This window comes from Cervus elaphus, chromosome 21 (assembly GCF_910594005.1).
Source record: "Cervus elaphus chromosome 21, mCerEla1.1, whole genome shotgun sequence".
Taxonomy (NCBI): domain Eukaryota; kingdom Metazoa; phylum Chordata; class Mammalia; order Artiodactyla; family Cervidae; genus Cervus; species Cervus elaphus.
In genome coordinates, this window is record NC_057835.1 from 32465726 (window position 1) to 32491318 (window position 25593).

At 36.1% G+C, this 25593-nt stretch overlaps 1 protein-coding gene across 2 annotated transcripts in view; it reads right to left on the reverse strand.

Annotated features, from left to right (window-relative positions):
• Positions 1-25593, reverse strand: part of LOC122678934 (cytochrome P450 7B1) — a 735200-nt gene that overhangs the window by 296757 nt on the left and 412850 nt on the right. The window contains exon 7 of one of the 2 annotated variants that reach the window (XM_043879094.1): positions 3970-4006. The exons of the other annotated variant lie outside the window; for it this stretch is intronic. Within the exon in view, the coding sequence (XP_043735029.1) occupies positions 3985-4006 (22 nt within the window). The 3' untranslated portion in view covers positions 3970-3984. Of the gene's footprint in view, positions 1-3969; positions 4007-25593 lie in introns of those variants that run through there. 2 annotated transcript variants of the gene reach the window in all.

The following is a 25593-nucleotide window of genomic DNA, read 5'->3' on the forward strand; positions in this document are numbered from 1 at the left end:
ATACTGGTGTGGGTTGCCATTTCCTTCTCCAGGGGATTTTCCTGACCCAGGGATCGAACCCCAAGTCTCTCGCATTTCAGGCAGATTCTTTACCGTCTGAGCCACCTGGGAGGCCCAGTACTGGTTTTAATCAATTCAGTTCTGTTCTATTTAATTCAATTTGGCACATATTTAGCACCTCCTGTTTGTAGGGACCAGTACAGTGGATCACAACTGACGTTTAAAGACTTAGACTTGGAAAAGACTTTGGAAATCATCTATCTAGTTCACTGGGCTTCAAGCTGTATCCCAAGGCAATACATGAAGAACCCTGAAAGATGCAACAGGAAGGCTAGACCATGCAACTTCTGGATGAACTCTCTTCCCTCTTCTGCAGGAAATGCTTCGCTTTTAACTGTCACATATTGAAATGCCAAGAATGACTTTAATTCTAAAATGTTATTGTTACTAAAAAAAAAGTTTGAAAAAATACCTAATTTAACCCATTCCCCAAAATGTACAGATGAGGAAACTGAGACTGGAATTTAAGTCACTACTGAGGAATTCATAAATAATTTATGGCAAAATGAGAAGCTCCAATGAATACAATTTCCTAGTTACCATAGAGTCACGGAGCCTAGATAAGTGCCTTGTAAATGTTGAATTGAAAAAAAAAAAAAAAGATTTGAAGTGATGATACAGGAAGATAGATAGACAAATAGATAGATATTAATAGATAAATTATATTCAAGAGATTCTATCTTCTAGGGGCTTCCCAGGTGTCACTAGTGATAAAGAACCTGCCAACCAATGCAGGAGACATAAGAGGTGCAGGTTTAATCCCTCAGTCAGGAAGATCCCTTGGAGGAGGGCATGTCAACCCACTCCAGTATTCTTGCCTGGAGAATCCTATGGACAGAGGAGCCTGGCTGGTTGCAGTTCATAGGGTCGCACAGAGTTAGACACAACTGAAGCAACTTAGCAAATACATTTCATCTTCTTCTTTTTTATGGCACATTTCAAGAGCCTCATTCACAGAAAACACATGCGTGCACACTCAGTTTCTCAGTTTGATCCTTCTGATACCTCTTTGCAACCTCATGGACTGTAGGCCACCAGGCTTCTTTGTCCATGGGATTATCCAGGCAAAAGTACTGGAGTGAGTTGCCATTTCCTCCTCCAGGGAACCTTCCCAACCCAGGGATCAAACTCACATCTCCTGCATTGGCAGATGGATTCCCCACCACTGAGCCACCTGGAAAGCCCCAGAGAAAACACCTGATGGAAACATTATATCAATTGCACATATTCTTAGACTTATTCCTAGCATTAGGAAAGGTAAAATGAAAGAAATAAAACAAGTATAGCATATGAGATCCAAAGTTTTGAATTTACTAGGAAAGCAAAGAGAAAGCCTCCTAAAGAAAATAAGAAATGGTGTGTACACTGGTTGTATTGCAAATGAATGGAGAATTATGAAATGAGGCCTGAAAGCCAAATTGAAGGTAAAGATGGGGACCAGAATGAGAAAGAGAATTTAAGAGGAAAATAATATTGATGGTCAAAATAATAATAACAACCAAAATACAAGTGAAAATCAATTGTGCACATATCAATACATATTATCTAAAATGTGAAGAAAAATCTTAAATATTTTGTCTGTATATATTATTATATGTTTTTGATATTTTGTATTCCAAACCACTTTAATGACCTGCTATCAGTAAAACATGTACATTCTGCTGTTTCTCCAGTTGAAATGGGCATGCACAGCACCTAATTCTGCTACTGATGGAACTTTATGATGTATTTGGCTGGATGATAGATGCACTTGGTATCAGAAGAACAAAGAAAACCTATATAACTCATGCTGGGACATCAAACCTTGGACTTTAATCTCTTTAGCCTGAGTTAAGTAGCTTCATTTACCCAAGTAAATAAAACCAACAGAAATACCAAAAACTTACCCTACATTTTTCTGCATGCTTCAAAGAACAAAAACACCATCATCAATATGCATAATTCAAATCAACCTGAAGTAAATTCGACATGCTCTTCACAGTGAGCAAACCTGAGATTTCAAAATATCAAGGAGTAACAAATATGAAGGTAAATCAATGTGATTTATTATCCACACCTACCCATTTTCTCACCCTGGCATCAGTCATAACTTCCATCTACCTGACCCGTATCTCTCAGGTAGATGTATCAATGATTGCTAATAAGATAATGATCTTCATTTTCCCTAGTTACCCACCTTTCACCATGAGATGATCTTGTTCTGAAATACACAGTGGAGGTAAATAAGATGGTAACAAAACATTAAGAACACTAAAGGTGGTACCACAACAAAGAAGTGAAATGCAAGAAAGGGGTTTTTAAATAAATAAATTATAGCTTTAATTCTAGATTTATACAATATGAAATTGTAGAGGAACATTAAAATGAAATGTTACACCTGATGAACATTATGCAGCAAAGGGAATTCAAATACACATTGCAATATATTAGTTTACACTATAGGGGGAAAAAAGCAAACGAAAAATTACGAGCATCACAAAGGCACACAGCTCACTTTAAGTAACTGAAAACAATTGAAGAAAGTTATTCATGATTATTATAACTCTATGTCTCAGTTGGTGAGCATGCCTTAGTGACCTATTTAGTTTAATGCCAGATTGATATTTAATACCACTGTAGTGACATATCTTGTTAAGGTGGACTATAATGGGATCGTCCAAAAAGTTTCTTCAAATTGCAAATCTTTGTTTTTTTCTGAGGCATTCCATTAAACTACACATTCTCCAGAGAATTGCAATATTTAAATACGTGACATTGTGTCACATCCACATACTCTTTTGTTGTGAAAAAACACATATTAAGTCTACTGGAGAGGAATTCTCTTGTAGAAATATTTGGAATTTCCCTACCTATCCCTAGCTCAAACTTTGAAGTAAGAGTTTAATAAATCCTCTTTTGAATCAAGAAACTTTTTTCTAATATCTTTCAGGAAACTTTTAATTTCCTATATATCTACAGTTCTCTAGTCAACTGCTCAGATAATAAAATGCATGTTCATTAAATTCATGGCACCAAGTTGGTCATACTGTCTAATACTTTGAGAGACAGTATTATCACTTCAAATGATCTCAACATCTTATAGAGATCAGAAACAAAAGGTAAAAAAGAGAAATTAAAATTCAGAAGGCAAACCCAGTTTCCTAGAACTAGATGTGGGCATGGGGAATAAGCAAACCGCTAATGACTGTGGTAGAACTTTATCCACAGTATTGGAGAATTAGAAATTGAATGACATGATAAGGAATGCAGGAATCATTGAGTATTCTGTTATTGCAAATGGCCAGGATTGGGATCTCCATATCAAGAGGATATTGAAAAGCTCATCCTTTAAAAGAAGAAATATCTACACCAGGGGTGGGCAAAATGTGGCCTGCCTGCCAAATCCAGTCTGCTGCCTGCTTTGTAAGTGGATAAAGATTTATTGGGATACAGTCATGCTTATTCATTTCTGTGTTGTCTTTGACTGCCTTCACTGGTGGCTCAGCCAGTGAAGAATCCACCTGCAATGCAGGAAGACTATGGTTCAATCCCTGGGTTGGGAAGATCCTCTGGAGAAGGGAATGGCTACCCACTCCAGTAGTCTTGCCTGGAAAATTCCGTGGACAGAAGAGCCTGGCAGGCTAGAGTCCATAGGGTCACACAGAGTCAGACACGACTGCACAACTAACGCACACACACACACATCTACAATACCACCATTTATTTTAGAAAAAGAAGATATTTACAAAAGTATGGTCACAACAAGCTGAAGGTATGACATGGTTCTTCCTCCCATTTTCAGGTTCCCAAATATGACTGTGGGCAGTGGAGCTGAGTTGAAATTACCTGTGAGGTCTAGGGAAGATGGGAGATCGTGACTTTCCTGTTGGTCCAGTGGTTAGGACTCTGCGTTCCCAATGCATGGGTCACGGGTTCGGCCCTTGCTCAAGAAATAAGATCCTGCATGCTGCACGGCATGGTCGAAAACAACAGAAAAACAAAAACAAAACAAACAAAAGCACTCTCACTTTATTTAAAAAAAAAAAAAAGGAGCAAGACATTTGTTTCTGTCCAATAGGAATTGCCTTAGAAGAATAAGAAATAATTTCCTACACACTAAGACTGCCAGGCCTAACTCAATGAGAGAAAGGATCTTAAAAAGTCTCCTATTTTCTGCCAAGTAATCCTTCAGATTAGAGTCAAAATTGTTAAACAATGATAAACCCATACTACACAAAAAAGTTGTTCTTTTCTATTTAGGGTTCTTTAAAAAATAGGTCACTGTAAAATGTTGTAATATTTTCTTTCCTTGTTAATCACACTGAGTTTGACAGATCTAGATTGCTGTTAACAGTTAAATTATTTCTTCTGCCCTTTCATCCCGAGAATCCTGTGATTCTGTATTCCAGTAGGCCTGAGCTCCAGACACTTTAAAACATGCAAATAAATAGGTTGATTCCCTTTGTTTACATGTCCCTCTTTAACTGACATCAGCAATTAACTTCATTCTTATTCTCTAAGAATTTATTAGATCCCATGAACTGAGAGAGATAACAGTCCAGTTCAGTTCAGTCGCTCAGTCTTGTCCTACTCTTTGCAACCCCATGAACCACAGCACGCCAGGCCTCCCTGTCCATCACAAACTCCCGGAGTTTACCCAAACTCACGTCCATTGAGTCGGTGATGCCATCCAACCATCTCATCCTCTATTGTCCCCTTCTCCTCCTGCCCTCAATCCTTCCCAGCATCAGGGTCTTTTCAAATGAGTCAGCCCTTCACATAAGGTGGCCAAAGTATTGGAGCTTCAGCTTCAATATCAGTCCTTCCATTGAACACCCAGGACTGATCTCCTTTAGGATGGACTGGTTGGATCTCCTTGCAGTCCAAGGGACTCTCAAGAGTCTTCTCCAACACCACAGTTCAAAAGCATCAGTTCTTCTGCATTCAGCTTTCTTTATAGTCCAACTCTCACATCCATACATGACTACTGGAAAAACCATATTCTTGACTAGATAGACCTTTGTTGACAAAGTAATGTCTCATCCATTTTTGTTCTAAGTACATTCTTAACATCCAATCAGTATATTTTCTCTTTAGCCCATCAAGGCTTGTTATATCATTTCACACAATGTCATTTCACATAAACCATACATGACCTTTAACATGCCAATGACTGCATCAAATGTTATGGTAAGTTTTTAAATGACTGAATTATTTGGGGACCACTGTAAAAATGTAAAATAACAAAAGAAGGTGAGGGAAACAAATGAATTGCTTAACAAAAAGGGTTAAAGGGATTTTTTTTTCTCCCTTGTGCCTGGGCAGCCTCTCTGTGTCTTCCTAGCCTCTATTTTGCCTGGTCTTTTTATTATGTAATATGACATAATCTACAAAAAAGCAAACCATCTTGAGAACTATATCTTTACATCATCATCCATTCCACAAGCCCCACAAATTCAAGTCTAGAAACAGAGAGAAATGTACACTTTTATTGTATGTTTTCCTGAAGGGAAACAGACTTGATCAGTGGTAAGCCACACACACACACACACACACACACACACACACACACACACACACACACACACTCGCTGAGCTCTTCACCTGAGCTCTTCCAACCTCTGAAGCCCCTCCCTCTGCCCCTTCTGACCACGCCCTCCCCAGGCAGCCTCCACACTTTGCCCAGTCTCTCTTCCACCAGCCACCCTACACGTGGTCCTCTCTGCCAAGTGCCTCTGGGAGGTGTAGCCATGCCTTACACTCTGGCTCTTTCTTACCAAGCTGGAAAATACACTTTAGGGTACATTTCAATTTAATTCAAAACCCAAAAAAACATGGACTTCCCAGTGGTTCAGTGATTAAGAAATCCCCTGCCAGTGCAGGGGACATGGGTTTGATCCCTGGTCAGGGAAGCGCCCTCATGCCGCAGAGCAACTAAGCCCACGAGCCACATCTACTAAACCTGCGCCCGAGAGCCAGGGAGCCGCAACTACTAAGCCCGCATGCTGCAACTACTGAATCCCTCATGCCCTAGAGTCCATGTTCTGCAACAAGAGAAGCCACCACAATGAAAAGCCTGCGCATTGCAACTTGAACTTAGCCCCCGAAAGCCACAACTAGAGAAAGCTCGTACACAGCAATGAAGACCCAGCACAGCCAGAATTAAGTCAAGCAATTTTAGAAAATATTTATAAAGTACATATAATCTGTGCACAAAGTCGATGGCTAAGTTCTAGAAAAAAAAAATCGGCTGAGTAACAAAGGACATTTGCATAATTTTGGCCCCAGAAGAGGGTTGGGGAGTACACGTTTCCCTGCTCAGTCATGTCTGACTCTGTTGCGGCACCGTGGACTATAGCCCACCATGCTCCTCTGTTCATGAGATTTTCCAGGCAAAAACACTTGTGTGGTTTGCCATTTCCTACTCCAGGGGATCTTCCCTTTCCAAGGATCAAACCTGCAAGTCTTGCATCTCCTGTATTGGGAGATGGATTCTTTACCACTGCGCCACCTGGGCTGTGAAAAATAAATGTGTATTGTTTAAGCCCTGCTCTATGTTGCCTTGTTATAGCAGCCCAAATTGACTAAGACAAAGAACATGCAATATGGTTAAAGTAAAAAAAAAGAAAGAAAAGGTTGGGTGCCAAAGATATAATTAAATGTTGTAAAAGTACTCAGAAATAAATAACAAATTTTTAGTTGGGGGGACTAGGAAATGACTATGTGAGAACAAGACATTTAAGCTATGAGCCCAATTTCAATGCACATAAAATGCATTTCAGACTGAAGAGAGATGATAAACACAGGCAGATAAATGTGAAAGCACATTATGTGTTTGGGGAATATCATACTGACATTAAGATAACAGGAAAATAAAGAGCAGAGGGAAATGGGAGGATGGTGGGAAATGAAATTGGATAGTGACTTGGAGTCCATTCAGTCATTAAGCACCTAATAACTGGGTGTCTACAGCGTGGCAACCATACCATGTCAGGCACTGGGGTACATGGCCAGTCGAGGCACACAACACAATTTCTCCTCTCGTGTGATTGTGTTAAAACATAATGCCAGGAACAAATCATTGTAAACTGCGACAAGCAAATGAAGGCGAGGTTAGTAGTGTGGAATCATATTGTATGGGGACCTAGCCTGTCGGAAGCTTGGGTAAAAGCTTCTTTGAAGAGGGATATTAGAGTGAAGATCCCAGGGATTATATTTCATCACAAGAAGAGGTGAGATGACAAGAAAGTACTCCAAAGAACGTCAAAGGGGAGTTCCCAGACGATCCCCTGGTTAAGACTCAGCACTTCCAAAGCAAGGAACAAGGAAGGGTTCAATCCCTGGTTGGGGAAACTAAGATCCCACATGCTTCATGGCCAAAAATAAATTAATTAATTTCTGTATACCTAAAAAAGATAAAGGCATGAAAGCATGAAACTAGATAAACAGGAAAGAAATGATGTGTGGCCCCAAGTCTATCATCAGAGGATCAGGAATCACTGAAGGCAATGGGCTGTATAGATTTGAAAATGAAACATCTTCCTGGACCAGAGAAGTCTATTAGGCTAAGGACTTGGCATACAGAGGTTATCCCATTTAGCATAGCGGATGGGTTTCTAGAAACAGAAAGATTGAATCAGCAATACCTGAATCATGCTTACAGAGGTATATATTGTCAGCATCATCTAGATAGACAGGGTGAGAGACTCACTCTCATTCTCTGCAGATCTCCTGAAGTCATAGCATACCTCCAGCCAAACCGATTTGCAGCCATAGTTTAATGTAATGGTTGACCGGTACTTCCACACAGTGTGGATGTTTTTGATACCCTTTCTAAAACCAAAGCATTAGTTCCTCATGCCTGTGATCTTTATCTTGCTCTGTCTATCATTTCACTGGGCTTCCCTGATACCTCAGTTGGTAAAGAATCTGCTTGCAATGCAGGAGACCCTGGTTTGAGTCCTGGGTCAGGAAGATCCCCTGGAGAAGGGATAGACTACTCACTCCAGTATTCTTGGGCTTCCCTTGTGGCTCAGCTGGTAAAGAATCCACCCACAATGTGGCAGAACTGGGTTCAATTGCATTTCATTAAGTTCCTTCAGCCACTTGAAAAAATAAATCTTTATGTTTGGTAATATATCTTTTGCTTGATTTTGGGGATGGTAGCAGGTCCATTACATTTTCTGGCAGCCATCCTGAGTCAAAATTATTTACAGGAATATATAATAATGGCAAAAAATAGAGGCTGAAATTGAGGGCATTTGCAGTATAGTACAGTAATCCTCATTGGCTGAGAGAGCACGTCTAGCCCAGTTTGTCACATTAGCTCTTATTGGCTGAGAGACCCTGCTAGCCCACAAAGCAGCAGAAACAACTGCAGTCAGTCTAAGGTTGTACCATACACAAATGAATGTGCATATAGGTTACTTCTATTGTAGAAAAAAACAGAGACAAATAGCACTATAATGTGTCAGGTCCTTATAACAAATCAGGACACTTAATTGAACATATATTTGTGTGGATAGTTTGTAATGATATGATCCTATGGTTTTTTAATGATTGGCAAAATTTTTGTGCATTTAGGAGAACATGTTTTGGTATACACAAAATACATGAAGACATTAGTAAGGTGAGCTATAAAAGGATAATGCTGTCTTCTTGCAACTATAGAAATGACAGCTCTGAGTTGAGAAAAGATCCTCGCAGAAAAAGAACGACATGGTGTCACTCCTGATAACTTCTGTTACAAGATCTCCTCCTCAAGTTAATAACATTACAATGAGCAAACACATATGCAAATGTGATAACTAATAATCAGAGGCAGAGCAACACATGACCAAGTGAGATTCACATTCAGGGAGGGAGGTAGAGTATAAGGGCTTTGAATAAAGAGAGAACAAAAAAATGAGATAACAAAACAGGGAATGACTTGAGTGATAAACAGAGATGAATTCACAGAGCTTGGGATCTTGGAAACTTTGGGGGGGCGTGGTTTGTGAAGAACAGTAGCTTGTTCATTTTCACTAAATGAACAAACCCTAGACAGACAGGCAATGGAACTCATTCACTTGGTGGCTTTTGTTAACTGTCTTAGACTATGGCAACTTTGGCATTTCCTCCGTTTGACTGCCCCTGCTGCCCATTGACATAGCCAAAGAAGTCCAAGTCAGGCCAGGAGACTTTATTAAGGCAATAATAGATGTGTTTTGAGGAGAAACATCCAGCTTCAGCACAGAAAGGGGATTTAAGAGTGGTCAAGAATGGAATGCAATGAGCTGACTCTTTGGAAAAGACCCTGATGCTGGGAAAGATTGAAGGCAGGAGGAGAAAGGGAAGACAGAGGACAAAATGGTTGGATGGCATCACTGCCTCAATGGACATGAGTTTGAGCAAGTTCTAGGAGACAGTGAAGGACAGGGATGCCTGGCGTGCTGCAGTTCATGGTGTCTGACAAAAAGTCAGACATGACTGAGGACTGAACAACAACAAAGAATGGATTAAAGGAGTCCAGTAAAGAGATTAAGATAGCAACCCAAGAAGATGGCTTCTTAGAAGAGACCATTTCATGTCCTGATAAATAGTTCTAGGCTTATCTTGTCATCCTTGATGGGTCATTTTGAAATTCCACTGCACAACAAAACTGGGAAATTTTCTTCCAGACTCTACTGAAGGTCAAGACAAAACACCTACTTCTTTTCCCCACTCCACACTACTCCAGTCCATTGCCTTCTGACAGCCCCAGCCATGAGTAGATTCACATCCTCTGCTGCCCTTCCACTACCTGCTTTCAGAGCTGCCTCTGCCAGTGCTCAGGGTGCCAATATGATGGGCAGCCCTGGCATTCAGCTCTCAGGTAAGCAACAAGCAATGATCAAATGCCTTGTGTGTGCATTTTGCATTGTACGTTATCATTTCACACCTCCTAACAATAACTCTGCAAAGAAAACCTTATGCCCACTCCCCAGATGCAAAAAGGGATCATTCAGGGAGTAAAAAGACCTGGTTCGTGTCACACACAGCTAGTCAACAACTGGGTTGATTTGAACCCAGGTCTTCTCTGACCTCAAAGTCCTGCACCTTCTCACGGCACTGTGCTGCCTCCTAGTGGAACATCTGCCTTTGACCCATTTTTGTAGTTCACAATACCAAATGAGTCCGTATTATTATTTCTTTTTCTGATGTACTCCTGAGTTTAAAATCACTGGTGGCTCAGAAGGTAAAAAATCCACCTGCAAGGCAGGAGACTAGGGTTTGATCCCTGGGTTGGGAAGAGCCCCTACAGAAAGTGAAAGTGAAGTCGCTCAGTCATGTCCAACTCTTCACGACCCCATGGACTGCAGCCCACCAGGCCCTCTGCCCATGGGATTTTTGAGGCAAGAGTACTGAAGTGAGTTGCCATTTAATGGCATGGACAATGGATAATCCCATAGACCAAGGTGCCTGGCAGGCTACAGCCCACGGGGCCACAAAGAGTCTGAACGACTGAGTGATTTTTCACTTTCACTTCTCTTGAGTTTATTTTTTACATTTTTATTGGAGTACAGTTGATTTGCAGTATTGTGGTAATTTCAGATGTACAGCAAAGTAAATCTGTTGTACATACACCCACTTTTTTTTAGATTCTTTTCCCATATAGGACATTATAGAGTATTGAGTAGAGTACCCTGTGCTATACAGTAGGTCCTTTATATGGTCAGACGAATGAATTCAGTGCTATTAATGTGTAAGACATTTTCAGTATTACTTTATTTTTCACTCAGTTCCCTAGTTGTGGCATCATATTTCACTTAGAAATATGCACAAGTCAAGTTGATATGTTCTAATTTTTATTTCTTTTTCTTTTTTTTTTTTTTTTTATTTTTTTAAATTTTTTTATTAGTTGGAGGCTAATTACTTCACAACATTTCAGTGGGTTTTGTCATACATTGATATGAATCAGCCATAGATTCTTTTTCTTATATAGTCTATCTTTTAATTGACAAAGTGCCAGAACAGGCTCCCATATGATCTATCACAGTTAGACTTGATCCTTTTTCCAAAATGATGATGGAAAAAAACAAAAATAACAACATCTATATCCAGGTTATGTTGCAAACATAGGTAGTAATTCTGATTACTAAAGACATATGTCAACTGAAGATAATACCAAGATGATTAACTCATCTTATCTTAACCACCAAACTGTTGTTGTTCAGTCATCCAGTCATGTCCAACTCTTTGTGACCCCATGGACTGCAGCACATCAGGCCTCCCTGTCCCTCACCATCTCCTGAAGCTTGCCCAAGTTCATGTCCATTGCTTTGGTGATGCCATATAGATAGTAATTTTGATGACTGAAGACATATGTCAACTGAAAATAAGATCAAGATGATCAGCTCATTTTATCTTAACCACCAAATACCAGCCATAAAACAATAACCAGCACTCACAAATGACTAGTCCTGGGTTTGAACTGGTGACCTGAAAGTCAGAGGCTTTTTACTTCCCCTTCCTAAAGCCAGTTCCTAGAGTCATGCACTGCCCCTAGTCTGAACATCACCAGATCAGTAATTGGACACAAAACAAAGCTACAGATGGCCTTTAGATTTCTGAAGACATAATGTTGAACTATTTGGTGTTTTCTTTTTGGTCTTCCTTTCCTTTCTAGTTTGACAGTTTAAAAAAAAAATCATCCTACAGCATTCTGTTTAGATGCTCTAAGTTGAATTTTTGCAGGGCCAACCAAGAGTGTTTCAAGTGAAGGAGAAATGAGTCCTTGCCTGAGAGCCTTTGCAGAGTAATGCGGTCCCCAGAGAACCCGAGCTGCACTCAGACACAAATGCGCAGTGAACTGACTGTCTCCTAACGGCAGGGGTGGCCTAGCTCCGGTATAAACGTCAAACCCCATGAAAGCTGAAAGTAAAGGAAACGGAGAAAAGTAACGTGATGCGTTCGCCATTTTGGGCTTTAGAAGTGCGCGGCGAGATCTCCCCTTGGGGTCGCTCCACTTTGTAGTTTGTTTCTCTCTCTGTCCTACCTCATTACCTTCTTTCAGACACCTGAACTATTCATGTTTCCTTAACCGGAGCTATGCTCTTAGGAGCTACCCCCAAAATCCTTCATTGCGGAGAAGGTCATTATATAGCAGATAGAAGCCTTCAGGGGGAAAAATCCTGTATCAACTGGTGGTATAATCCCCAAGGGGAAACAGACTTTAGTTGAACAGTCAGAAACCTGGCTTGCTTTATGGTGTTTACACTGCTGCTTGCTAATGGATCACCATAAAGGAAGCAAAAGGGCTCTTACACCATTGAGTAGGCTATCATGGGAGTCTTCTGAGTGTGCCTTTTTTATTTGCTGCAGTCAGGTTAATGAGCTCACCAGCCCACTTGATGTTGAGGACTTTGTAACAAAGCAATCTCTCATTAAATGCTGCCTGGCACCACTCTCTTGAAGCAAAGGGACATTCAGATTATTGAATGCCTTTGTACTCCTCATTCCTACCAGGCTGTGGAGTCCAGCAGTGGCATTGGTCCCACACACTTCCTGGCAGGCATCCAGTCAGTCATCCGCCTGCCCTCTTCAAACTGCGTGGGCATTTGCCAATCTAAGCAGCACTGGTAGGCAAACAAGCATGGCACACGACTCCTTTGGCTGGGAGCCAAATGTGCAGCTGAACAATCTAATTTGTTTCTACTGTAGAGAGAAACATTCTTCCCCATTCTTTCCTATTCAGTTGAATTTACATGTAAAAGTTTTGTTATGGTACAAAGGAATGTGCATTTATCTACATTTCCTTTCTGCTTTTACACCTTTTTGGACTTAACAGTGCAGGTCATGATTTTGTCTGTGGCTCTATTTTAAGTACCTCCTGACTGACAATTTCTTCAATGAAATGACCCCGGAGTGTTATCAGCTAGCTAGCAGGTGTGTCTCTATTCAGAATCTTGCAGACAGAAGTGCATCTTGGGTAAAGAGCAATCTATGCAGAATCCAGCTTTTTTCAACATTACCCATGAGATTTAATGGTTCACTGTCATTTTAAAAAAAGCTAAAAAGATTTTTTTTTCATTTTGATATTTTTGTAGAGTGTTGATAATGCCCTGAGGCAAACTGACCTCAAATGGGATCACATAATTATTTTTTAAATGCATCTTATTATATTTTAACAAACAGTTGTCCTTTGCTACTAATAACTTCTCTTTCCAAGCCAATAAATACTTACTTTAAAAATTTTGAGAGCACGTAGCATAGACGCTCAAAAATTAAGTATAATTTTGGCTCTGGTGTTACATTTAGGCATAGAAGAACATGTAGGGGTATTTTGAGATAAATAAAGCTATAACCATAACTATACATTCTTAGTCTATTCAATTTTCAAATAAAAATGAAGCTTATTTCACTATTTTAGAATAGCTCTTTGGAAAAAATAATTACAATAACCTTAAAAAGCTAGAACATTTTGGAAATTTTCCCAAAGAGGCTTGTCTATTGAATCAAGTAAAAAGAGTCTACCTATACTCCTAAATTTGAGAACATAAACAAGACTATGAAATACAAATTCAAAACTGCTCCCTGAGAAAGATTCACAATTTAAAACCAAACCAGAAAACAACTAAAATATAAATGTGTAGTTGGAATGCACAATAAAAGAGCTGTCAGGAAGAAAATAGTCTTAAAACCAGCACACTCTTCTCTCATGTTTTTAAATATTAGAATGGGGAAGATAGTGACTTAACAATACTAATTTATTTTTTTCAGACTATGTCATATTTCTATTTATATCATGCAGTTTAAGAAATAACAGTATTGTGGAGTATAAACCCAAAACCCTGCTCTATAGATCATTTATACTGCTTACTACTCAGTTTAATATACGTGTTTACAGTTTGCTTACATAATGTCAATTCAAATGCTTCTAAATTTTTTAAGTACTGGTTGTGTTCAGGTAACATGGGTATCAAATCTAGTGTTTATTAACTGTTTCCTATATTTAAATTTATAATGATTTTTCAAAAAACATTTTCATTTCACATTACTAAACTTGTCATTTTATGTCTGGTTCTAGGTATTATCTGTTACAAATATGAAGTAAATCTTTATTAAAAAACACATCTAGCTCTCAACTCAGTCATTAATTTAGCATCACTTGCTATATAGCCTTTATGAATTGTCAACTAAAGAGCAATATGAAACAGAAAAAGCACATTAATAATCTAAGATATCTGTGATCATTATTTTTAAAAAAAGAGTAGATTTGGATAAAATGTATACTGCCTGCAATAATTTTTCCTAAAGGAGGGGATGAAGGTATTTTAAAAACACAAACTGCAGGCAGTAAGGTAAAAGAGAAAAAAAAAGCCTAAGGACAGTAAGAAATAAGTTGGTAGGTAGATGGAGCTTTTCTTACTAGATGAGTGTTCTGTGTTGTTCTTAAGGATGTTCAAAATGATGGAAGTTTATTTTATTTTCCAGCTATGTGTGTGTGTATATATATATATATATATATTCACATCTTAGCTCAGTCTGGATATTTGAAGACTTGAAAACAAAGCATTCATCCAATGGTCTAAATAGACTGAGTAAGCTAACCACATATTTTGCTAAACTGCAGACAGGCTATCTACAACATTTCAAGGAAATCTGTCTTACTGATTTCTAAAGTAACTTAATTCTCTATTACTATGACCCAGGTAACTTGCTATCATCTTTACTTGTACAAAAATCTATGGAAAATTGAGAAATGTCTCAATCACAAAATATTGCTGTTAGTATTAATCTAATAAAAACAGTTTGCGATTTTGGAGTATTTGTAGAGAAACTGATTCATTTAAAAGTATAACTAAGTAACTATCTTTGAAAAATTGCACGAATGTTAGAATATGTGAAATGTTAGATTCATGTGAAATATGATTGAAGAAAATGCATATAAATTCCTTACCCTTTCCAAATATTCATGTCTTTGTTATTATCTCAGCTGATTTTTAAAAGCCTTACAGTATTATAATTTGAAGATAGTCCTCTTGTCCAATATACTATTTAGTCACTAAATTTTTGCATTTCTAAAATAATAACTAAGAAATCTACATGTGTGTGAACACATATGACCAGATAATAGAACACAGCCTACCCCACTAGATGCTGGCCAATACTTACATTTAATTTTTTGAAAGTGTCGCCTTTTAAAAGCATCAACTTAATAACAAAGGTATATATACATAAACATATTTTATGTGTATGCCCAAATATTCCACTATTAAAATAACAATTTACAATGAAAACCATGGATAATAACAATATTTTAAAAACCAGAATCATAGCCTATCTTAAATGATTCAGAAAAGGAGGTTGGTTGGCTAAATGCTCGGCAAGTAGTCTTCAATTTTTTATCTAGCTATTTATAGAAAGCTTCAGAAACAGCTGAGCTGACTGAAGTGATGTCACATTTGCTGATGGAATGGTTTGTTCCAGAGCACGCCCAGAGGCTGCGTGAGTCTACTTAAGGTTTGGTACGCAACCCTAAGCAGTGAGAAGGTGTAAACATGGGCATTTTCCAGCCCCACCAATCAATATTGCATTGATGACTTTCTACTGACCTTTAACCCCACGAGGAATACCAATAGCACCATACTGAATCTTCCTTCTTCAAGGGCTGCCTAGCATAAGCTACCAATTTTACAATCGATCAAAAGTCATCTCTGTGAATAAAGCTTGAGATTTCAGGCAACAGCAAGCAATTTTTGAAAGGTCAGGGCTGGGTTTTTATTTGCTTGACCTGTGCTTTCAACTTGTATCATAGTTCTTTATAACCACTAAAAGTAGTACGAAAATTTCAGATTTTTTTTTCCCCATGTATTTTTAGTAAGCCTTTGGGCATTTTCACTGTCCCTAAAAGAATATGGTTGCATGGCAACCTTCACAGTTGCTATGGAGACTCCATGTGTAAGCAGCTGCTGCAATCAGCATTAACTCCAGGCTTGCAGGTTTGTCATTCCAATACATAGGGAGGGGAAAGCAAATAGGACAGCACATTGCCGTAAAGGGGAAGTCACCTAGATAATGTCACTCACAAACATATGTTCCACAATTATTCTTTCCACTGTTTTATTGCTGCAATTATAGCTAAACTAAGATTACAAAATTATATGGTTTTAATTTGCCTCTATTGACTATGTTTCACTTCCATTAAAATTAAGTCTGAACCCATTTACGTGGAAAACTGCTGGCTTTCTGGAAAAAAAAATTTTTTTTTGCTTTCTCATTTAATGTCAACAGGAAAAAAAAAAGTCAATGCCTGTGGAAACCTTTGTGTGAAGCAAGCAACTTAGCCAAAATATAAATTAACATAACATGGACAGCACAGCTCCATCCCAAAGTACTACCCAGAGTTGTGTCAGGACAGACCACAAAGATGCCTCAGATGACACTGATCTGAGTCTTTAAAATGTAAGCAGAGAGGCCAGTTAAGCCATCTTAAGCTTCTATCCTCCGCTGATTCCATCAAGCTTAAATATTGCAGCACATGATTCCAAAATCAAAGTCCTTTAAAAAGGAAACTCAAGAACAGAGATGGTAGGAAAATTGTAGTTGATACTTCTCTCAAACTAACTGTTATCTAACCCTTGTGAGCCTGGATACTGCAAGTATCTTGGATACCCACAATAACTGATCAATTTATTCCCTAAGAGACAGGATCTCTTAATGTATAGGCACAATATTATTAACTTAGAATCATTTACAATATAACATTAGTCAGCCATAGTTTTGCATCACCAAAATAAATAATCGGTTAGTACTCTTATTCTAATATTTGTGCCTTTTTTTGAGATATAATACTTCTTCCCCAAAAGTTAAGAATCATCACTAAAAATCAGCATTTTACTTAAGGGCAGTGTAACCATTTGTTTTCTAATTTATAGGACATAATACTCACTATCCTACAAGCAAGTAAGTAGTTTTCATTGTATTTAATTAGATTCAAGTGGCAACACAGTGTTTTTACTCTATGATATAAAAGGGTTACCTTTTTTATTTTAAATTTTTGTTTTTTTAATAATCATGAATCCACAAAAGATTTATCAAATATACTTCTGCTTATATATATAAGTTGCTGACATGGAACAATGTTAAAATGAAGCCCTTCGTAAAACTTTAGGATAAAACATAGGTGGTATCAGTGTTAAAGACAGCAATTTGGTTTTACTATTCATGCAGAAAAAAACATTATTACTTTTTATTATATATCACTTAGAAGCTTCAGACATGTCAGACAAGGTATTTTTTAAGGAAATGATAATATACAAAATCTCTCTGTGTGTATGTATGTATATTATGTATACATACACATACATATAAAGTATCAGTGGCATTATCTTTATGTTAGAAAAATAGGATATGATAACAAAGTATAATTGCCTCTTTTAAAAAGCTTTACTTAGACACATTTAAAAGGTGAAATTTAACAATAGCTAAAAGGTAGTGTGTTAATATTTTCATGATTAAAATATAAGACACAAAAATTTCAAAAACTTATAATTACCATTTTAATGGATCTTTAAGTAGATATCTAATTGCACAATTCATAGACCTTTTTAAAAAGAACCAAATGTTGAGTTATCCAGTGTTACAATTATTTTGTTAATCTAGTGTTTTCATTTTTCACCTCTAAGCATACAGTAGAGCAAACATTCATTTTTTAATTGCAGTATGCTATAAAAATACACATCCTCCTGCAGACCTTGCTCACTACCATTTGGATGGAAGCTTATTTAGGTTCAGGGAATCAAGATACAGTCTCCAAACCCTGAAAATGAAAACACTGATAGACCCTTAAGCATAGCAGCGTTAGCAGGTGCTGCTGTAATACACAAATCCAGATAACATTAAGTGACCTATTTTTAAAGCCTGTCCAAGAAAAAGCAACATAAGAAATTGAATTCTTTGCCCTTTGCTTTTATAGTTCCTTGTCATGCAATCTTTAAATCAGAAAGGGTGATCACCACAAAACAAATCCCCAACCTGATACATACAACAGGGGCATCTTTTGCCATCCCCTAGGCTGGGACTTAGGGCCTATTTATTACGGTTTGCATTTTACTGGGGCAGAGAATTCACACTCAAGTGAATGCACACGTACCAATCAGGATTTCAAACCAGGTCTTTTAGATAATAGGCCATGTACAATCATATTCGGTTGTTTTAAATATTGATCACTTCTCAATATATTTTAGATTAACCTGGAAGATATTGCACTTCAATTTGTATAAGAAAGGCACTTTAACATTTTCAGTTTGCGCATTTTTAATGTAAGATTAGAACTCCAAATTTGCCATTGCCAAACTAATCAAAGCATGAAATCTTTGAGCTCTAAAATTATAGACTACATTCTAATTAATATAGTAAAGGATATACCTATAGTTGGAGATACAAAATGCACTTCAAACTGGTTTTCTGATGAACGAGTTGTAAGTGCCACTTTCTGTAAAAGTGACATGGATCCATGAAGCAATTATTTGGATAATTTAAGCACTATTCCCTGTGACTAAGAATGAGAAGTTTTTATTTGGGTTGAATAATAAGAGTTAGCTGCATCCATTGAATGTAGTATACCAGCTTCAACTAAATTATTTTTATGGCTCACTAAAATAAGAGAAAAATGTAATCTTTTCTCCAACAACTTTGAAAATTTTCACAGCTATGAAAGATTAGAAATAGTACAACAGGTACTCATATATTCCTCACTTACATCAACAATTATTTACAATTTTGGCCACATTTGCTTTCTCTTGGTCAAAAATTGTTGAATATTGACAATATCATGTTTCCGCCTAAAACATATTTTCTTACACTGAACCATTTGAACTTAAGCTACAAACATCTTGACATTTCTCCCCTAAATACTAGTACTTCAGCATATACCTCCAAAAAGCAGGAGCAATGCACTTCATAAACCATAATGTCATTCACACCCAATCAATTAACACTGTTACAACAGTACTGTCCATTATAAAATCCACATGTAAAACTTCTCCTGTTCTCTTAATAACATCCTTTATACCTTATTTGGTTGGTAGGGAGGATGTTTGGAATTCAGCCAAGAATTACAGACTATATAGTGCGTTTAGTTATATATCTCTCTAGTCACCTTTAATTTAGAACACCTCCTCACTGTTTGTTTTAAATGCTCTGAAATTTTTGAAGAACCCATGTGAGCCATTTATATGTCCCACAATTTAAATTTCTCCCAGTTGTTCTTTTAACAGTTAGATTTAAGTTAAGCATTTTTGGCAAGAGCACTACAAAGGCCATGTTATACCTGGCCATGAATATCTTCTGATAAAGGACTGCACCCAACCTCCATCATGGGCGTGTTCATTTTTCTATTATTAATTTGAATGAATTGCTAGGAAAGCACAGTCATTTGCTATTGTCACTGAAAGTATGAAATCTTACAATTCATTTAAAATAATTTGTTTTATTATACTGCAGACCTGAATCCCTCAGCCATTTTATTCATGTGGCTTATAATGAAAATTTGGGGGTGCCTGAACACTCTGTGATTAAATTCCCTTCATCCAACCCCCTATTCCCTGATAGCTGATAGAATGGCCAGCTTGGAAATAAAGGCATTTCATAGCATGTTTGTGTTCTAAGGTCTAGAAAAATGAATTTTTCTCCCAGCATTTTAAATATATATTATATTTACTACCTCAGTACTGCATATCTTTGTCATACTTACCAAAAAAGCAAAACATGACAATTATTTGCAAAAGAAAATTACTTTCCCCACACTATTCCAAAGAGCACAGTGAAAGACAGAACATAATTGTTCACACTTTTAAATCTTTTAAAATAATTATATAACTTAAAATGGTATTAAAGAGACAGATATAAAGATATTTTATTTCATTGATTGGGAAAATCAAGAGAGAAAAGTATTTGATGGAAAAACAAAGGACCTCCAAGAATTGTCAATGAATTCCAGAATCTACCTGTTTTCAACACACCTGACAATTTACATGTATAAATGAAGCTTTGTCATTTTTTGAGAGCAAAAAATCCAGAAAATACCCCTAATCTCTCTTTACTGCTCCCATTCAATCATTCATTATCTAGTCCTTGGTTTTGACTTGCAAATAGAAAACTACATTTGGAACACATGCTCTAAAGGCCTCTTATATTGAATAAAGTATATGGGTCTTTCAACCTTTATAAAGCTTTTCTATAAAATGTAAAATAATATGCAGTTATTTTTGTCAACCTATCAAGAATGGAACTACCCCCAGATGCCACCAAGTTCATTTACTTTTTAAATATTTTAGACACTTTTTGTTTTATTACAACTCATGAGCTTCGAATCCTTTATATCAGGATGCCTTATAAACTTAAATCTTTATACAAACACTGGGATAAAGAGGCCAAGTAGATTCAAATGTACAGGGATCAAAACTCACATTTACTGGTGGCATTACATTTGGCAAGTCACTTAACCTTTCTTAGCCTTAATTTTCCTTATAAAATTAGGATGTTAATAGCTACCATTTAGGAGGAAATGTATGAAAAGTACATGACATAGAGTAGGTGCTCCTTGAGTTGTAACTAGTTGTATCTTTTTAAAAACCATGATCATTTATTCATTCTCCCCCAAACTCCCCTCCCATCCAGGCTGACACATGACATTGAGCAGAGTTCCATGATCTATACAATAGGTCTTTGTTAGTTATCCATTTTAAATATAGCAGTGTGGATACGTGTATATGTATGACTGAGCCCATTCGCTGGTCACCTGGAGCTACCGCAACATTGTTAATCAGCTATACCCCCATTACAAAATGTTTTAGGTGTTAAAAAAAAAAATGAAATTACAAAAATTTAACCAAGAAAAAAATAAAAACCATGATCATAGCCCTAATTTCATATACAATGCTATATGCTAATAATCTTTTGACTTGTTTAAATACGTAGGTGAGATACATCTAATGTAAACTTTCTTAGGTAAAAGTACTCTTTCTTGAAACTCTATGGCTGAATTAGACACACATATGCACCTGTAGTTATATATACACAAAATTACACGTACATCAGTGGAAAACTTTGGTGTAACTAAAGTTCTGAAATGACAGAAGAAATGTAATTGACCTCAGGGGAAAAAATAGCCTAATACTTCGTATTCCAGAATCCTAGCATACCAGTTTGATGTCACATAAAACAAACATACAATCGAAATCTGAAAAATGGAAGCTCTGCTTATATACCACAGTCAAGAATTATCCCAAAATGCAACTATTATTCACGCTCTCAACATGACAATCAAACCAAAAGAGGGAATTATCTAGAACATGGCAACATCTCACTATGTTGCTCAAGAACATGCAAAGCTTACCATTAATTCTGCATACAAAGCAACAATCAATACTAATGTTTAAGAAGGGATTTCTTGAATTCAATAATTTTTTAAAGTGTTGCTCCGTATCCTTATTTTCATTTCAATTTTTAGTTTTACTTGCTTTCAAAGTAGTCAGGCAATATTATGTTTTGCCTAATAATCTGGTTTAATATATTTCTTTTAGAAGGAAATCAAGATTTTCTGCCTCTTAAACAGTGTCTTTAACTACTTCCCCTTCCCTTACATCAACATCACAATATTGTAATTATCCTCCAATTATAATTAATCAATTAATTAAAAAATAAAATAAAAATTAAAACAAATACTTACCTTTCCCAATAGACATAGGTTTAAATTTGAAAAAAAATACTGGCACTGAGTATGTAAACCTAACTCCGTGAAACCTATATAATAAATATTTCCAAAAAAAAGGAAAAAAGTCATAGCAATGAAAAAAAGAAGCTGAAACTGTAGGTATTTAACTGAATTCTCTTAATTCTGACAGTCAACTCTCAGATACTAATGTATAATGACATATAAAGATACAGTATTCTCACATAGAAAAAATTTAAAAATTCAAGTCACTTAATAATTTTTAATAAAGTCTAAATCATGTATAAAACTTAGCTCTTTGAACACAAATATATGACTCTCACTAAAGGTTTATATTTGGAAAGAAAATTGCTCCTCTGATAGCCCACTTTTACAATCTTTAATGTCAGAGCTGATAAGTTACTGCCAAGAGGACAGTGTTGTAAATGAAAATAATTTCAGTATGATTCTTGGCAATAGGAAAACACAAACCAACTTACAACAGCACAAAGTTATAATAGCACAGTTTCTATAACGCAGAATATAGAGTGTTATATATTAGATTACTATATCAAAATACGTACTTGTTTATTAGCAGCTGTAAAGAAGCAAGCTTTCAAAAGCTGCTGTTTTTTTAAACAAAATTGTAAAATCACCTACTGTCAATATCACCTCTAAGATCTGAGTTAAACTTATTAGAACTCACAGTCAGTCTATATTCCAACCAAATGTTGTCATTAACTCTTTAAGTGATTATACAAAATATGACCTATTATTTACAAACCTACATTTATGGCAGTAAAACACAATAGTAATTGCATTTAAAAATATATTACTTGTGTATTTTGATGTTCAACTTAAAGGCCCTAATCACATTTCAGCTTCTTTCTTAGTAAGACAAATTGGTTTGGACCAGAGATGATTCAAATGACTTAACAAATTTTAAAAGTCGAACAGTCTAAAACATCTTGGGAAAGTATAAAAAAAAAAAAAAAAACACTTTTTCTCCTTCACTTCTCTTATCAACTAAATTTTTTCCAAGATGGAGAAGAAATATGTTTATCTTACCATCTACTGTAACATAAAAATTCACCTTTTCTAATGGCTTGGCTCCCTATTACTGTCATTTTGGTCCTTTTGTGTTTTAGAGAGGAAATCCTCTCTGGTCCTAAAGACTATAATGCCCGCTCTCATTCACGAACAATGTCCTTATTACAGAGACTGGTGCAAATTAAATCAGTGACAGAGGTGTAATACTGACCCAAACCCATCAGAATTTTCATGGGAAGAGGATAATCACATTCCAGGCTACTTTTGTGGGCTTTCATGGGAAATTCCTTTTAACAAAAAGTGATATAAAAATGATATTCACACAGCAAGGATAAGAACAGCAACTAGAGGTTTGAAAAGCCCACCAGGAGAGAAAATTCAACCCACTTATAATAAATCAACTGCTATATATTTCTCTAGGTTTAGTACCCAAAAAAGAAGATGATATGAATCCATTTTTCTGTTCAGATTCTTTTTAATCCTACAGATGAAAACTACCCTACTGTTTCCAAATGCTTTTTCATTCTAATGGTAAAAATAGCTACCCGAAAGATGGGATTTCACTGTGCTTCTCTTACAAAGGACACAATATTGCAGAGCATAAAACACACACACATCCTTTTTAAAGTCACTAATTGCTAGCTTGTATTTTTAAAGCCCAAAATATTTTCATAATGTCATTAGCTACATCATCAATATTTTCTCAATGGTAAAACCTCAAATATCAAAATATAATCAGAGAATCATGCTGTTAAATAGATTTTATGCACAGGACACGTTTAAAGTAATATGATTCTCACAATGAATACCAGCAAACTGAGCTTGTTTGGCACAATATTAACCTGCCTAATTTCAAATTCTTACTTCTTAAAAGCACAGTATAGATTATTCATACTCTCAGTAAAATGCAACAAAGAAAGAGGCTTTTGACAGACTAATCATATTGACTTATAATAATCTACTTGGAAGATGAGAAAATTATGATAAAAGATTTTAAAACAAAGTTCTGATATTAAATGTGAAATTCCACTTGAATTAATTGCTCTAAACAGGAACTTTAAAAAGAAGTGAATTTATATCATCACTTAATATCCCATAGCTATTTAAGTATGACTCTATTTTGTAGCTCACATTTTTTAACATACCTGATTTTCAAATATTTGTTCAAGAACTTTACCTAAAATTTATTCTCCTAATGGACTAATTTTATTTATTCTTCTGGAAAAGAATGGCTAGTGCTGACACTTTAGAAAGATAATTATTTTGACCAATATAATATTCATAGAAACCTTACAAAGTATATTTTTACTTGAGGTAGAGGTAATACTTCTAAAACTAGTTCTCTAGTATGTTAATTTCTTCTCTCACCTAGACTCACAGAGTCACCTTATTCATTCCTTCATATTCAGTCACTCACTCACATGTTCCTGCAAGCTGAACATGTGCTTTTGAAATTTTGCACAACTGCAATGAAACTTAAAAGCTATAAATGCACAAGTGGAATTCTTATTTTATATTTTTAAAACTTCATGATAATCTAAATTGCCAACTCCCAATATTGGCCACTGTTTACATTTTAATTCTTAACTTGGTCAACTACTAATAGACTTTATAACCTATTTTTCAGAGTAAAATTACTGCATCATTATTTTTGATTACCCTAAATCATAATTATTAATAGTCAGGTATTACTCTCTTCTCATAATATACCTTATCAGCTAGCTGCAGATGTTTTTCTAAATTGAAAGAAAATAATGATTATTAATTATAGCATCGTGTATCACTAATGTACATGATCTTTCTGACTACATGTCATTCTGAATAGGTTCAAGTAGGTAATGGTTTTCAATATAATTTCAAAGGTATGCACTCTAAAAATTAAAATGTGAAGGACATAAAATGATGATATTTTAACAATCTCTGAGTTTAAAGACAAATCTTCCTTCATAAATAGTAATGTTTGTAATTCAGTTTTTATTACTCAAAAGCAAGAAGAAATTTGGATAATTGGAAATATGAGATGGAACTTTCAAGTAAGTTAAGTTTTTTAAAAATGTGGATACATTGAACTCTGTTACTTACTACCCATGAACATCAGGTATCTTTCTCTCCTGGTGTGTCAGCAAAACCACACACATTCTTTCTCACTACAAATCTGTAAATCTGAAAAGGAGTAAAGAACCTGAATAGAAAATCTCTTTATAGAATAAAAAAAAGCATGGCATGTTATTAAGGAGAACTGTAAGCCCCATTCTATTCATAGTAATTACAGGATCAGATCAGGTTAATGTGGGGACCTAGGTCAATAAAATGCTGTAGGTTCACTGCTTTAATCTCCTTCAATCCTATAGTCCGCGGTGCTGGCTGCTCTGCTTGATTCACCAAATCATTGTAGGTACCATGGATGTCATGGGAATTGGGGGCAGAGTGGAAATTTATGCATTCAGTCAGTCTCAAGTTTTAGACAATGAAAAAAAAAAAACCTAATTTCTCAGAATAATTTGACAAATTTTTCTCTCTCAACTCAAATAATAAAGGCCAAATTTCATTTCTAGGTAATGCCATTTTTAGTACTCTTTTCACAATAAAATCTGTTTCCTTATTAAATTTTTCACCCAGCCATCATTCACAGAAGATATTACACAATCTTGATAAACATATAAATGAGAACTAAAATAGATTACAATTTGGCCTTATGCACCTTGAGATAATCTCTTTCGTTTTCCTATGATTTCTCTAAAATTTCTAAGATAAATAACTAAAAATTCAAAACTGGTTACCTCATGCCCAGAGATAATTTGGTTTTTTGTCTTTGAAAAGTGTTTCCA